Raw genomic sequence first — 17,129 nt, 5'->3', positions numbered from 1 at the left:
ATACACATACACTGCCCCCATACTCACACACTGCCCCATACACACACTGCCCCATACACATATACCTCCCCCCACTCACACACATATACTGCCCCCCATACACACACACTGTCCCCCATACACACACTGCCCCATACACACACTGCCCTCATACACACACTGCCCCCCAAACACACATTGCCCCCATAAACACACTTTGCCCCATACACACACACTGCCCACCATACACACACACTGCCCCCCATACACACACTGCCCCAGACACACATACACTGCCCCCCATACACACACACTGCCCCAGACACACATACACTGCCCCCCATACACACACACTGCCCCATACACACATTGCCCTACACATACACTTCCTCCCCATACACACATACACTGCAAATGTCACACACACATACTGACCCACACATACACACATACTTACCCGGTCCGCTTGCGGAATGGGTCCTCCAATTGAGCTGCGTGCATCTTGAATACACCTGGCTCCTGGCAGGCCACGCAATCACTTTCGGGTTGCCACATGTGATGCCTGGCAGTGTAGAACAGAGCATCGGAAGCCATAGGCAGGCTTCCGATGCTCTTCCTGTACTTTAATTTTTTAAGTAAAAGTAAAAAAAAAAAAATTAAATTGAAAAAAGAATTAACTCCTACCCTCCCTCCCTCACCATGTACTTACCGATCGCCGCCGTTCCCCCGCCAGACAGTCCCCACTTTGCAATTTAGGACCCCCAGGGGCCATGTGACCACTCAAAAAGAGCGGTCACATGGCCGCAATAGGTGCCACGGTGCTGCCAGCAGGGGTACTGCCTGAACTGACAGGCAGTCCCCCTGCTGGTGAAAAAAGATTTAAAAAAAAAAAAAATAATGTTATTAAATAAAAAAAAAACAAATATGAGATATATATAATATGTATTTATATATCTGATATATAACGTCATACTATGTGTATTTTTTTATTAATATATACATATATTAATATATAAATACACGTAAAGTAAAATTACACACACACATATATATATATATATATATATATATATATATATATATATACATACATACATATACAGGGAGTGCAGAATTATTAGGCAAATGAGTATTTTGACCACATCATCCTCTTTATGCATGTTGTCTTACTCCAAGCTGTATAGGCTCGAAAGCCTACTACCAATTAAGCATATTAGGTGATGTGCATCTCTGTAATGAGAAGGGGTGCGGTCTAATGACATCAACACCCTATATCAGGTGTGCATAATTATTAGGCAACTTCCTTTCCTTTGGCAAAATGGGTCAAACAAAGAACTTGACAGGCTCAGAAAAGTCAAAAATAGTGAGATATCTTGCAGAGGGATGCAGCACTCTTAAAATTGCAAAGCTTCTGAAGCGTGATCATCGAACAATCAAGCGTTTCATTCAAAATAGTCAACAGGGTCGCAAGAAGTGTGTGGAAAAACCAAGGCGCAAAATAACTGCCCATGAACTGAGAAAAGTCAAGCGTGCAGCTGCCAAGATGCCACTTGCCACCAGTTTGGCCATATTTCAGAGCTGCAACATCACTGGAGTGCCCAAAAGCACAAGGTGTGCAATACTCAGAGACATGGCCAAGGTAAGAAAGGCTGAAAGACGACCACCACTGAACAAGACACACAAGCTGAAACGTCAAGACTGGGCCAAGAAATATCTCAAGACTGATTTTTCTAAGGTTTTATGGACTGATGAAATGAGAGTGAGTCTTGATGGGCCAGATGGATGGGCCCGTGGCTGGATTGGTAAAGGGCAGAGAGCTCCAGTCCGACTCAGACGCCAGCAAGGTGGAGGTGGAGTACTGGTTTGGGCTGGTATCATCAAAGATGAGCTTGTGGGGCCTTTTCGGGTTGAGGATGGAGTCAAGCTCAACTCCCAGTCCTACTGCCAGTTTCTGGAAGACACCTTCTTCAAGCAGTGGTACAGGAAGAAGTCTGCATCCTTCAAGAAAAACATGATTTTCATGCAGGACAATGCTCCATCACACGCGTCCAAGTACTCCACAGCGTGGCTGGCAAGAAAGGGTATAAAAGAAGAAAATCTAATGACATGGCCTCCTTGTTCACCTGATCTGAACCCCATTGAGAACCTGTGGTCCATCATCAAATGTGAGATTTACAAGGAGGGAAAACAGTACACCTCTCTGAACAGTGTCTGGGAGGCTGTGGTTGCTGCTGCACACAATGTTGATGGTGAACAGATTTTGACACTGACAGAATCCATGGATGGCAGGCGTTTGAGTGTCCTTGCAAAGAAAGGTGGCTATATTGGTCACTGATTTGTTTTTGTTTTGTTTTTGAATGTCAGAAATGTATATTTGTGAATGTTGAGATGTTATATTGGTTTCACTGGTAAAAATAAATAATTGAAATGGGTATATATTTGTTTTTTGTTAAGTTGCCTAATAATTATGCACAGTAATAGTCACCTGCACACACAGATATCCCCCTAAAATAGCTATAACTAAAAACTACTTCCAAAAATATTCAGCTTTGATATTAATGAGTTTTTTGGGTTCATTGAGAACATGGTTGTTGTTCAATAATAAAATTAATCCTCAAAAATACAACTTGCCTAATAATTCTGCACTCCCTGTATATATATATAATATATATAATTACTATATATATTGTATATATAGTTACATAGTTATATAGCTTCAAAGAGACTTGTGTCCATCAAGTTCAGCCTTCCTCACATTTGTTTTTTGCTGTTGATCCAAAAGAAGGCAAAAAAAAAAAAAAAACAGTTTGAAGCACTTGCAACCAACTAAGAAAAAAAATCCTTCTTCACCCCAGAATGGCAGTCAGATTAATCCTTGGATCAAGCAACTATTACCCTATATTGAAAGATTATAAATTTATATATATATATATATATATATATATATATATATATATATATATATATATATTCTGTTTTTGCAAGTATACAAGTATGTAACCAACCCTTGCTACATTTTCTTTTATACTGTAAGTTGCAACATACAGATGTGTTTCCTTCTCCTATTGACACTATTTTGGGTTTAAGGGCAGAACCTACAATGAGCATTGATACTTATTTTCTAATACAAAGTGCTGCCATGTCTATAAGTGTGTGCATTCCCCTGATGTCATATGTACTCAATGTACAGTGCCTTGCAAAAGTATTCACCCCCTTGGCATTTTTCGTGTTTTGTTGCCTCACAACCTGGAATTAACATGGATTGTTTGAGGATTTGCATCATTTAATTTAATGAACATGCCCACAACTTTGAAGATGTTTTTTTTAATTTTTTTATTGTGAAGCAAACAACAAACTGGACAAATTAACAGAAAAAGTCATTGTGCATAACTATTTACCCCCTAAAGTCAATACTTTGTAGAGCCACCTTTTGCAGCAATCACAGCTCCAAGTCTATGAGCTTGCCACATCTTACCACTGGGATTTTTGCCCATTCCTCCTTGCAAAACTGCTACAGCTCCTTCAAGCTGGATGGTTAGCGCTTGTGAACAGCAATCTTTACGTCTGATCACAGATTTTCTATTGGATTGAGGTCTGGGCTTTGACTAGGCCATTCCAACACATGTACATGTTTCCCCTGAAACCACTCAAGTGTTGCTTTAGCAGTGGGTTTGGGGTCATTGTCCTGCTGAAAGGTGAACCTCCGTCCTAGCCTCAAATCACACATAGAGTGGTACAGGTTTTGCTCAAGAATTTTCCTGTATTTAGCACCATCCATCTTTCCCTCAACTCTGGCCAGTTTCCCAGTTCCGGCTGCTGAAAAACATCCCCACAGCATGATGCTGCCACCACCTTGTTTCACTGTGGTGATGGTGTTCTTTGGGTGATGTGATGTGTTTGGGTTTGCACCAGATATGGCGTTTTCTTTGATGGCCAAAAAGTTCAGTTTTAGTCTCATCAGACCAGAGCACCTTCCTCCATACATTTTAGGAGTCTCCCACATGCCTTTTCGCAAACTTAAAACGTTCTATTTTGTTTTTTGCTGAAAGTAATGGCTTTCTTATGGCCACTCTGCCATAAAGCCCAACTCTATGGAGCGTACGGCTTATTGTCGTCCTATGTACAGATACCCCAGTCTCTGCTGTGGAACTCTGCAGCTCATCCAGGGTTACATTAGGTCTCTGTGCTGCCTCTCTGATTAATGCCCTCCTTGCCCAGTCCGTGAGTTTTGGGGGGCGACCGTCTCTTGGCAGGTTTGCTGTTGTGCCATGTTCTTTCCATTTGGTTATGATAGATTTGATGGTGCTGCTGGGGATCATCAAAGATTTGGATAGTTTTTTATAACCTAACCCTGACTTGTACTTCTCAACAACATTGTCCCTTACTTATTTGGAGAGTTCCTTGGTCTTCATGGCAGTGTTTGGTTAGTGGTGCCTCTTGCTTAGGTGTTGCAGCCTCTGGGGCCTTTCAAAAAAGGTGTGTGTATGTAATGACAGATCGTGTGACACTTAGATTGCACACAGGTGGACATCATTTAACTAATTATGAAGGTAATTGGTTGCACCAGAGCTTTTTATGGGCTTCATAACAAAGGGGGTGAATACATACGCACATGCCAATTTTCTGTTTCTATTCCTAAAAAATAGCTTTATGTATATATTTTTCTCATTTCACTTCACCAACTTAGACTATTGTGTTCTGATCCATCACATAAAATTCAGATTAATAAAACATTGAACTTAAGGCTGTAATGTAACAAAATAGGTAAAACGTCAAGGGGGTGAATACTTTTGCAAGGCACTGTGTTAGCTTATGGTTGGGTTGAAGCTCTGCACTCAGTTAGCAATCTATCTACGCCTATGGCATGAAAGCATATGAAGGCAGGCCATCCACCAACATGGAAGTAGCAAAACCTCTGTAAAATACCCAGGAAACAATATGAAGAATACTAAAAGAGAAATGAATTCTAAAACATACGTTATCCTATTTAAATACAATCCACAAATTAACACACCAATTGTTGCATGACATGCATTTATTTATGTTATCATTACCAGTAAACGGGACATATACCGCTAACATACAAATATATTTGCAATTGAAAGTTGAGCCTCAAACGTGCTCGAAACCCTGCCAAAAGTCTCTGCTCACTGAATAATAATCTTCATCAGTGGGATGTCAATCCAATCGACAGAGGAAATGAATTGCAACAAAAAACATATTAAAGAAAAAAAAAAGATAAAAAAATGCAGTTTTCAGGTTGGCCGCACTACTGTCTCCAGCATATCACTTCTGTTAGGAGACTCTTAAAATATAGATCCATCAATAAACAAATATAGCTTATTCAGTTAATATGACGTGTACATAGATATCACAGCAGTTATCCTTATAATGAAGAGCACCAATGATGACTAATAAAAAATACTGTAAAATGCATTTCAATGATCTAAAAATGTAAAGTGCAAAACAGAGTTATTTTAATGGGAGAAGGAATGTTCTAAAATATTTACAAATGATTAACGCGATACACAAAGGTTTTATACATCTTATTATAATGCATATACATAAGTTCTTAGTGGATCTCTTGACCTACCCTTGGTTCTGGCCTGGAATGGCCACCTTTAAGTCCTCTTTGGTCAGAGACGACCAAAAACATTTGCAATGAACAGCTAAAACCAGGTCAGAGAACGCTTTTTTATGTAACCAGTATTTGTGCATGACGTTAGGATTTATGGAAATGCACAGGTTTTGTTACCTGCATGATGTTTGGTTGGATAAGGACGTAAGATGGCCATCTCCATCAACCAAGGGTAAGCCTGGAGATGTACTTGAAATAATTATTTACTTATATGTGTGCATTACAGTGTTGCACTCAGAGGCTATAATGTAATATCTTTTATTTTAAATTATAATAAAATATAACAACTTTCCTTTAAAGGGACACTCCACTGCCCAAATACAGAAAATATAACCAAAATCACTTTTTTAGTAGATATATCCCAAATAGTAACATATCAATTTCATTATGCATTTTTTTTTCATAAAAATACTCAAGTTCTCTTCTCTGTTACTTTTGCCAGCTCTCCTGTTCTTTCTCAGCCCAGACTTTCTGTGGTTGTCCAATCAGAAACTTCCCAATGAAGCTTAATAAGACGTCTTTGCAAGGCAGGTGCTCTAGGCAATTCCTGTCCCTTGAGTTTAGTTCCACTGAGCTGAAAACAAACCAGGAAGTAACCAAGCCTGGTGTCTGACAGCCAGTGGGGTGTAACTAGGTTCATTTATAAATGTGCCAATTTCTATTGAAATCTGCACTTTTTGTAAAATGAAAAAAAGAGGATACAGTGTTCATACCTAAAGAATTTCAGCAAGTTAAAAGTGATCTATGAGCTCAGAGCATCCCTTTAAGGCTAGAGCAGCAATGAATTATGCTCATTCATGGTCATTAAACACAAACAACATTATATGATCATTAAAAACAAGATGTTTAAAATAGTGAAGCACAGTGGGGGCTGGTCCTTAGGAGCAGGTAGGGCAGCACCCTTCATTTTTTATTTAAAAAATAAATACATCTAATTTATTGGCATTGCAAGGACTCATGATATTGAAAAATATGTGTCTGCCATAAATATAGCTGCAGTTTTCATTCTCACATATTCTGATGACTGGAGATGCAGCTATTTGTAAACAGGGCATGGCATCTTATGTGGCTAAATTGATAGAGCCCAACTAATGGAGGGGGTGGGGGGAGGCGTTGAAAGGAACCACAACCGTTTAACTTCACCAACCGCCACTGGGAAAAGCACACACTGGTTTCTCAGTGGATCTCTCATTTAATCACTTTGCCTCTCAGCTGATGTTTGCATTCTGTTATTGCACTCCACATTTATTAAACAGAAATCTACAGCTCATCAGCTATATATATATATATATAATTAGTTAAATATATTGCATAATAAAATGTTATTTTTAACTTCACTGGTGCTTTAACCATTTACCAGTGTGACGCATGAAATGATCTTGAGAAACCCCAAAATGTAACTGTTATGGCTTAAATATTAAGTTGGTTAAAAATAAAGTTTTAGAATGGTATTTTGCAAAATACAAAGTGATTGTACTTGCTACTTTTACAATTTTACTAGTTTTACTTGATATTTATTTTAGATTACTTAAAAAAAAAAAATATATATATATATATATACAAGGTATTTTGAAAAGAGAAAAATATAAAAAATAACCAGTTAATAAAAATCTCCTAGAGCTCGCTGAGTCACTATCACAATACCTGCCTCTGTGGCACCCCCTCAACAATCACGCGGTTTGGCTGCGCATTGTTCCTGTGTCAATTATAAAACTTGATCCACTTCCTGTATTAACCCCACCACTCCATGTCAATATTGTATCAGTTATGAAGCCGAATGCTGACACAGCTTTACCTATGATGATGCTGGTACCCTGCATTGCTCTAAGTTGCTGGTTTCCACGACTTTCTGGGGGAGCAAATTGATGCGGCATCTGTTTAAATTTCCTTCACCCTTGCTGGGATGCCGTGTCATGGTTTCTGAGTCTGAGAGTACGTTATTGTTCTGTATTGGGTATTTGGTATTGGCTTTGTCTTGTCCTGACTGTTCTGTTTTCTAGAATCTCACCCTTAGCTCTCTTTCACGCATTTTTGTGTTTCTGAAATCCAGGTCTTGGCCTGCCTGGACTGCACTTCTCCAATTTTAAAGGCATTTCTTGGCTATCTTTACATTTTGCATTATGCCTGGCGACCTTAAAAAACAGTAATAGGCTGTTTCATTCCCTGTCTCAGTTTTGTGTAATAGGGTATATGATCATGACAGTCATGTGAAAATCATCAAGCAGGTTGCGTGTCATGGGCTGCTGAGATACTGTAGGCTGACATGAGGGATTTGCACCAAAAGGAAATTATGGGTAAAAGTTCTAAAAGTGGAAAATTTGCACATACATTAATTTGTTTTCAGTGGTAATTTTGCCAACTTTTTTGTTAATAAAAGTTGAAGTAAAATAATTTTTAGGCATGGAAAAAAAACAGAGGGGCGATTATGTACACAATATTACAAATGCTATCACATTAAAATATGCAAAATGACTTGTCAACAAGACATAATCAGGGAGCGATGTATAGTTCTCAAATGATTTGCAGTGTAAGGTAGTAAAACTAAATTTTTGGACCTAGGTAAGGTTAGTTACTAAGTAATTCTACACGAACCAAGCTTTCGACATAACTTTGTTTATGACAAATTGAAGGGGTTGGAGGTACACTTTTGGAATGTGTACGTGTATAATTTAAAAAAAGATTTAAAAAAATGCTTGGCATGGAATTTATAGATTGACTATTCTTCAATAGCATAAAAGGCAAAGGAAATTCAATTTTTAAGGTCTGACCAAAGAGTATTTGAAATAGGAAGATCAGAGTGGAAATGAAGAATTAAAGGGAAGAAACGATCACAGGTTAATATAGAACTTTGTCCCGGTACTACATTTGTACATTTCACCAGTGCATCAATTCAGGGTGACATACTGGTTTCCTACAGCAACCATCCATTTACTCACATGGACATTTTGATAGAAGAGGTAATAAGTAATATCTGATGGTTAAGATGTACATCCCAGATGATCATTTCAGCATTGTACTGTTCATCAGCAATAGACCAACATAAAATCCCAAGAGTAGCATTCCAGCATCTAAAGCACCACAAGTAGACACAAGACTAGATGATGCATTTTAGTCTAATAAAACTAAAATCTGTATCCGAAAAATACATTTGGAATTATATTAATTCAGTAACTGAATAACCATTGTTTAAATAAGACACACTTTGTTGCATCAGGTATGAAAGGAAAAACATAAAAATAATGCTTTATGAATTAAAGTAGACAAATTATGCACAACCCCAAAAAAGCAGATGCCCACATGTAAATGAAGCCAACTGTTCATTTGCCATTTCTTTGGACAAATGTCCAAAACATCTAGAACTCTCTACAAAAAAATAATATTCTCTCTGCTATGGTCCAATATATTAGCTCCAAAAGTAATGAGAAGGCAGAAGAAAAAAAAGCCTAGTGCTAGGTTTCAAGCAATTCTATATAGAAGTTAATCTAAATTATATATATTTTTTGCTGTTACTTGTTGTTACTCTGTCAATGTTAATTGCCTGCATGAGATTACAATAGGTTGTGGGTTGAACTGTATCGCAAGCTCTTCAGCTGTAGAGACAAAATGGTTCTCCTTCATCTTGAATCTTCAGTTCCTGGAGGAGAGGGAAGTGGGTTTGGCTTTCTTCTTCCATAAAGAACACACTGTCTTCTTGGTTTTGGCAGTGAAACCACATGTTCTCATAGTTGGTGGGGCTGGGAGATGTGTCACCAAGAAGAGGCTGTGTGGATTCAGACCTTATATACAGAGAAGATGGGGGGCTCTGCTCGCGATAGCCTCCAGTAATCACTTTGGCATATTGGACAGTGTCTAGAACGTTGACATAAGACATCAGTGTATTCATATTTTCAATGGTGGACTGGGACTGTACATGAAAATTCACAGAATGATCTTGTGGAAAGATTGGAGTGTGCTTTAGTAAATCCTCAGTGGCAGGCTTCTTTCCTGCCCATCCTTCCAAAATGGTGATATCACTCGTAATGATTTGATTACCATCTCTTGTGTTAAGGGTCATCCTGGGCTTCTATGAAGAGAACATATGATTAAATATGTAAAAATGTTTAAACTAATTGCTCCCACCAAAAAACAGGTTCCAGTACAAGCACAATTTGTAAATAAACAGCTGCATAGTGAAAAAAAACTCCAATATTATTTTTTTGAGAACTACAAATTTATTCACTTATTAAAATATTTAGCAGACAAGCAAAGTTGCAAAGCTACAATAAATGGAATACAACTGGATTGGAGTATTGGCTACCTTGGAAATAGTGTGCATTTATATTTTAAACAATGAAATACAAGCAGACATGGTAACTTGTGCAATCATTTGTTCTTTACTGCGTTGATAAATATCTGTTTGGAGAAGATATGCAAAAATGTGAGCTTCAACCCCCACTTTTTTTTTTCTTAGATAAATAAAATCATAATAATCAGACCTTTTCGACACTTGTAAAGTGTTCTAGCAGTTAACAGAATTCAATTGCTGGTGGATTTATATTTAAATTTTTACCTCTTGTTTTACAGAGTCCCATTTTCCCATGCTGCTGTTAGCTGGATCTGGAATACTGGGCCAGAATCGTTTCTTCATTCTGGGAAAAAAAAATATTTAATTGGGTTAAGGAAATGACAATCATGGAGGTTTTGCAGTTGTTTTTTATTTTGTAGAATGCTTTCTGGACACTTAGAAAAGGTTCTAGGGAGAAATGGGCAGGGTACTCAGAGATAATTAATTACTGGAAGAGCTTAACATGATTTACTGCAAGTGATTTTCTCAGCACAGTGAGATTGGTTTTACCTTTCATGTTTCATTATGCAAAGGATAAACGTGACAATGATGATCGTGATAAAGGACAGACAGAGGACCATGATCAGCATGTTAACTTCATTCTCATCTGGATAGTAAACAGATAATTTTCGTTAGATGTAACATTAGTATGACAGCCGCTATACTCCTATTATCCTGATTCAATTGCCAATATCACAAAATCTCCTCTGCTATGTCTTGTTATTCGTCTATCTCTCTCATTCTATCTCTGCCTGCTATACTGAAACTTCATGTTTTCTTTTACTTATTATTTTTGTTATTCACTGTAGACTAGGTTCACTGTTGATCTCTTTCTTCCTCTTTTTATTGCTTGATTTTGCATTCTATTTATTCTTTCTAATGGCCAACCTTACATCTCTTCTCGGAAAACCTACTATATTGTTTGATATTTACCATTCTCTATATCCTTCATGGCCATTTAGCTCCTCTTTCTTAGTTTCCTTAATTGTTTTATTAAATGTACTTATTTTATTACAATCTTCCATTTCACCAACATTCCCTGCCTGACCCAATATCATCAGATTTTTGTTCTTACCAAAAAGAGTGGTGTATATTGTCATAACAGTTCCATTTATGCTGCCACCTGATGTTGAGATGCTTAGAACAACTTTGTAAACGGTTAACGAATCCAGGTTTTCAATCACATATTTTCTTGATGTTGCTTTCAGATCTGCAACTGTACAATGTAATAAACCATTGTTACTTAAAGAGTCAGCTGTTAAGAATGTATTGTTCCTATATAGTCTGGCACCAAAGAAGACCATTATTCCAATACTGCTTTGGTTATCATTAATGCTAATTCTGAAAGGTATAAATGTTGGGATATAAAGCTAGGAATTTCTAGCTACCATCACACCAAGGGATAGATTCTGTTGAAAGAGATAAAATGTACCTTTCACAACTGAATTGTGTTTTTCACGTACCATGTAATGGGGGGACTTATATTCTCTTAGAAGTAATGTTTATATCTGGTATTAGAATCAAGTTGTAGGTCTGGTAGCCAGACTAGCTGAGGAACATTCGTATATTTAAGAATATTTATAGAAGCACAAATAAGCCTCTGAGATTTATGCCGTAATGCATATCTTAAGAAATGACCCAGTCTGTACAAAGGTGTACAAAATCTGTCGTACGTATCACATTAATTAGTCTTATTATACTAAATTGCTAATTTATACACTTACAAATATGCAAATAGTCTTGAAGAATAAATATTTAAAAGCAAAGTAATGTGGAAAGTAAGTGATGCGGGACACTGGGTGTTTGTACCGTGCTTCTCATAAAGAAGCATCAGATTGGCAGATCTCTAAGATAACCGTGCATGTCCAATATATTTAGAAAAAAATATTTTAAAAAACAACAACCATGATTATCAAAATCAATATTGCAGGAACATTCAAACTCTTCCTCTATTATTGCAGGTTTATGGCGAGTTCTCTGGTTTTCTATGTGAAAACTCATTCTACCTGTTAATTATTTAATGCAATGCAAAAAAGCTCCTTAATGCCTAGCAAGAAAATTGCACAATCTCCAATTGTTCTCCATGTTGCAGGTATTATCAGATTTCTCTTGCAATTAAATATATATATAAAAAAAAATAAATCAGAAAATGGTCTTCATGGATTAAATGTTTACAAAATTGGATTGCTTCAAATTAAAGGGTAACCTGACTATGCTCCTTTCTTCTAATGCTTTTACTATGGGAAAATAGCTGACACCCAGCGTCAGCTTTTTTCCCATAGTAAAAGCATTGATTTATAGAGGGACAACTGAGGAGGAGGAGCTGTTACTCAGTGCCAAGGTACCTTGGTGCTGGTATCAGATAAGTAAATAGAGGGTTTTTAACTCTTCATTTACCATAGTGGGTGTGGGTTTGTATTCCTGGCACTACATAATCCCTTTAATAAAATTAAAAGAATGCTTTATTTTAATAGGTCTTTAGCCCTTTAACTAATTTCACACCCAACAACATAATATGAATAGTCATTGATGTCCATTCCACATATCTTAGTCCTTCTATGCACACCCCACAATAATATGAGATTGTAAATGAACTATGACAGAGCTCTCCACTACAATAATATAGACATACTACAATATATTCCTGTTCCAACCATTGTGGAGCCAATTACATTTCATGTAGACCACTAATTTAAGATAAGTTTAATAATTAAAATTAGGAAAAAAATAATAATAATTGGTATGTATGGATTCAACAGTGTAGCCATGGACACAGCTTAACCTTTAGGCATTAAGATTGATTTGTTAAATGAACATATATGTCGGATGTAAATGTGAATACAGTGATTGTTTTAGCTGATTTGTCCCATAGTAAATCTGTACTATGCTTCAGTTCTATTTTTTCTTTACATGATTTTAAACCACATTAGGTGCTTGATTTGAAACCCCTCAATAACTAGACATTACAGATGCAATTTGCTTACAGAGCTCTGCTCCATTTGGATCAGTCCAGTAAATAGTGTAACCTGTGATAAACCCATGCTGACTCTCCAGGGGTATAGGCTCCCAGGACAGCTCAGCCTGCGACTTTGAGGCTCTGATTAATGTTAGTTTGGGGGCCAAATCCGGAGCTGCAAAAAAACAAAACAAAAAGGTCAAAGTGTAAAAGAGACAGAAGTATAAAATAAAACAAAAAAAATCATAACCTATATAGCTTTAGCAGAAAAATATAGCTACAATAGCAGTAACTTTCATAACTAGTTTTCAATGATACTCAGCTTATTGAGTTTTGGTAATGGTCTGATAAGTCATTTATATATGCGTACATAACCCCTGTACAGTTAGGAGCTGGTAATTTTCTTTCATTATCCAATGGAAATTATGCATTAACAGCTTGACAAACAGTTTAGTGCTAGTGGGTTGCCTTTCCCTATAACACGCATGAGTCATTATATCAAAGTCTAGAAATGTTTTCCAATTCTTAGATACTTAAGGAAAAGCCAGCATTCAAACTGGTAAGACACACTGTCAAAAAAAAAAATGTATGCACATTTTTAAAGTATATAAACATTACCATAAATATCAAGTGAAAAATAAAGTTTATTGACAATGGGGGAGATTTATCAAACCAGTGGAAGCAACAGGCCCATTGGTGACTCCACACCTTTTACACTGTTGCACCACTTTTTAAAGCAGAACACTTTGATAAATCCCACCCTATGTGTTTCAACTCATAAGTGATTTTTACTACATGACCCATAAGTTACTGGGAACCATGACACCAAGACAGATACCCTCACATAGATACCAGTGACTCACCTCTTTGTCTAGAATACATTTCTTTCTGAACAGGGGCACCCACTCCTTCTTCATAAAGAGGGAACAGCTTTATAATGTACAGTTGAAAGGGTTTAATATTTTCTGAAAGGAAGTAAAGGGTGGATGTTGCACTAAAACTTTAGCAGAAAATCAAACTAAGCATTTAGCTTTATTAATTAAAATGCTATTATATTTTGTTTAAGCATGTGCTCTAGCATTGTACTTTTACATGTTCTTCATTTAAAGAAGACACAATATTAACAGTTTTTCCCACCAAATATTTATCAGCCATAATATAGGGAAACACACATCACCCCAGTTGCAAAAAGTAATAGTATAATTCAAAGATTTACTGCAGCTTACACGGACTCACCAGCCAAACCACGATAAAGGTCTGGATGTGGCTTCCTGAACTCTGCTCCATAAAATATCTATATACAAAATTAGAAGATCCAGGCACAATGTGGCAAAATCATTTTCAGACACCATTGAGCCCCTTTAATTAAAGATTAATCAAGCAGCCATATCTGATGCATCACGTTCAAAACATAGGGACTTTATCTTCAATCACAAATACCCATTGAGGTACATCGGCCACAATACATGTTTTCTATGATGTGACCTAGATAGATGGCCTGAAGGTCACTGACGGTCCAGTGATACATGCCAATGTTGTCACTGACATCACTAGTAATAACTTGTGTGAGATGTGTAGGATATTTCGAGCAGTCAGAGGGAATTTGTAACGGAGCTCCAGTACTCCAACCGAGTACCTCCGTCAAGTCTGCTACCTCTTAGTTATCAGGGACCTTGGAGCACTTCATATCCAGTCACCAAGGCTTGTCTGGGATCACTGAGGGCCTTTTCCACCCTGGACCAGGCTAATATGCTTACAGCCCTGGACACCCTTTCCATCAGCAGATTATTTCCCTTTCCCCAAACAACAGACGACACATGGTGAAGGTAAACACAGCAACTCTCTTTACTAGACATAGCACACACATTTTAAGACCCCAACAGCCTCATTTACATCCAATGGTGCATAGAGTACTATAGTACAAGGAAGGGTGGGGTCAGACAAAGCAAGGGTTGATGGGAGATTGAGGAGGGACAAAGCAGCCAGTTTAAACTGGCCTGGAAGTGTCCCTGGGACAACGCTCTGCTGGGGAAACAATAGGCCAGGAAAAAAGGGGAGGGGTAGAGGCACAGACAAGCAATACATTCAACATACCCTGCACCAATAATGGGCACAGGGTGACCAAGATACAAAAGGAATCTGGGGACCCACACATAGTTGGTATGGTGATCGAACAGGGGGTGTACGGACAGCCGAACAAAAGGAAATAAAAGTGTAGCTAGAGCATCCATTTCGCTAAAGAATTATTTTCCCAGGCCTCAATAGAGGGAAAGCTTATATTCAGATATATTTGCCCGGTGGGAAGGTAAGAAAATATATTTTATGTCATCCACATCATTAATATTTGAGAAGCGCTAAGGTGTTTTTTTTTTACCATTCAAAACTGAATTTCGGCTCCATTGTGGCTCTCTTTTCCAGTTGATCTCAATGTCAGGATTATTTGAGCTTTCATACCATTCCAGGATATAGCCTTTTGCTGAGGGTTTTGTCTCCCATTCTACACGCAAACTGTAATTATCATTTGGAAAAACTTGGAAATTAGAACCTAAGTCACCTATAGAGAGAGAGAGAGCAAGATTTCAATATTTTATTCTTTTGTTTAAATTAAATCTACTCTTTCTACGCATTTTCTCTAATTTTAAAATTTTTCTTCTAATTTTAATGGGGAACAGCTACATCTCTGGAAATAACACCATTGAATAAAGCAATGAAAATCACCTATAATGTGTTTTAACATTTTTTTCGTTAAATGCTCCATTTTATTTAAAACATATTAAAGTGATGATATGGCAAACTAAATCACAATTCAGTTCAGCCCAGACTCTGTATTCTCTTGTTATGCTGAATGCAAGGTGCAAAGGGCAGAGCTTATATCAATGAGCTAAAATGGAGGCGCCCACTTGAGGAATAAATAATTATTTATTTCTACTTATAATCTTATTTTTTATACCTCATAAATACAGGATTGTTAAATGCAGCGTATAAGTAACATAACATTAAAAATCCTGGGAAGTGGCAATTCCTTTTTGAAGGACATTGGAAGTAATATATTGTAGTGATACAGTTGCGGAGCAAGGTTCTAAATGTTGAGTAATCATCATGGGAGCCAATGTAATCTTCCTGCCAATTGTTTTGCGAATAGAGCTTTGTGCCAAAGTTACCCTTTATACTTTACTTGGTGGCTTTAATGTAGCAATGAGGCCTATCCTCCTGATATATGCCAAGCTTATCCCTCAAAATTCAAGCTGTAATATTGGTGGAAGAGATGTCTGGGCTAGTCACATAGTCACCTTACCTTTTTTTATAGAGAAGGTAATTTCTGTCCCTTGGGAGTGCCCTGCTGTATTGTATGCCCAGACAGTGGCGCCCGTCACACCTATTGATGGTGAAAAGCTGCAGTTGAGAGCTGTTGTGTTACAAAGAATGGCATCATTGCTTCCATAACCAGAAGACCTCTTGACAACATACCACATGTGATCAGCATTCGCTTCATGTTTCTTCAGTGCCTGCGGGACATTGATATATCTTACTGAGAATGATTTATAAAAGGGCATTATAGTGAAAAGGCAATTCTTCCTGGAATCAATTTAAGGTTGTATGGCATTTAAACAGCAGTTTATTTTTGTAAGCTTTTGACTTCAGACCTAGACTGGCTACTGGGCAAATCAAATGATAGTTAAGGGCTAAGGATCTCTTCAAATGGCCCTGACTTTTATCACCTGTGCTGACCAAGTGGCACCACAAAGAGATGTTTAGTGTCACTGTTATCTATGTAGCACATCCAATCAGCACTCATGTCTATGCTCTTTAATACATTCCAAATGGAAGTAATATGTTGCTTGACCAGGGGATCACAACTTGGTGGAATCTCATATTTCCTCTCTCTTGCTCCCATACAGAACCAGTGCCCTGGAACAGCACTGAGATGGCTGGGGAGAAGCAGCAATACTGTGGGAAGCAGAACATGGCCACACTGACGGAGGGGACTTGGAGTGCCAAAAAGGAAATGGGAGAACAGATTTGGACAGGAGGTGCAGATAAAATGTCAGGAGGTGTAAAATGAAAGCCAGGCATACTTCCAAGCATCCCTATTTAGGACCGTTGTTTGGGCACGAATCCCTCTCTCCCTTGTTTTTATCATAATGTCCCTCTTTTCTGATGTTAGAGTGTCTGAGTTTATTAACAGAGCTCCACTGCAACAATACAATGTGTTTAGAGATCCTGCTGTGTAA

General features: G+C 37.6%; 1 protein-coding gene across 3 annotated transcripts in view; it reads right to left on the bottom strand.

Moving 5' to 3' along the window:
- Nucleotides 1–8,414: 8,414 nt before the first annotated feature.
- The window catches only part of CSF3R (colony stimulating factor 3 receptor), a 61,494-nt gene continuing 52,779 nt past the window's right edge, over nucleotides 8,415–17,129 (bottom strand). For 2 of the 3 annotated variants that reach the window (XM_063454582.1, XM_063454592.1), the window contains exons 9-16: nucleotides 16,193–16,403; nucleotides 15,272–15,451; nucleotides 13,761–13,862; nucleotides 12,926–13,072; nucleotides 11,017–11,157; nucleotides 10,452–10,548; nucleotides 10,167–10,245; nucleotides 8,415–9,680 (exon numbers count right to left, since the gene is read on the bottom strand). In XM_063454582.1, the coding sequence (XP_063310652.1) occupies nucleotides 9,204–9,680; nucleotides 10,167–10,245; nucleotides 10,452–10,548; nucleotides 11,017–11,157; nucleotides 12,926–13,072; nucleotides 13,761–13,862; nucleotides 15,272–15,451; nucleotides 16,193–16,403 (1,434 nt within the window). In that variant the 3' untranslated portion in view covers nucleotides 8,415–9,203. The remainder of the gene's footprint in view (nucleotides 9,681–10,166; nucleotides 10,246–10,451; nucleotides 10,549–11,016; nucleotides 11,158–12,925; nucleotides 13,073–13,760; nucleotides 13,863–15,271; nucleotides 15,452–16,192; nucleotides 16,404–17,129) is intronic. The other variant, XM_063454600.1, reaches the window with a different exon arrangement.

This window comes from Pelobates fuscus, chromosome 1 (genome assembly GCF_036172605.1).
Source record: "Pelobates fuscus isolate aPelFus1 chromosome 1, aPelFus1.pri, whole genome shotgun sequence".
NCBI lineage: Eukaryota > Metazoa > Chordata > Amphibia > Anura > Pelobatidae > Pelobates > Pelobates fuscus.
The sequence above is the reverse complement of the archived record's forward strand: the minus strand, read 5'-3'. Positions and strand labels throughout refer to the sequence as shown.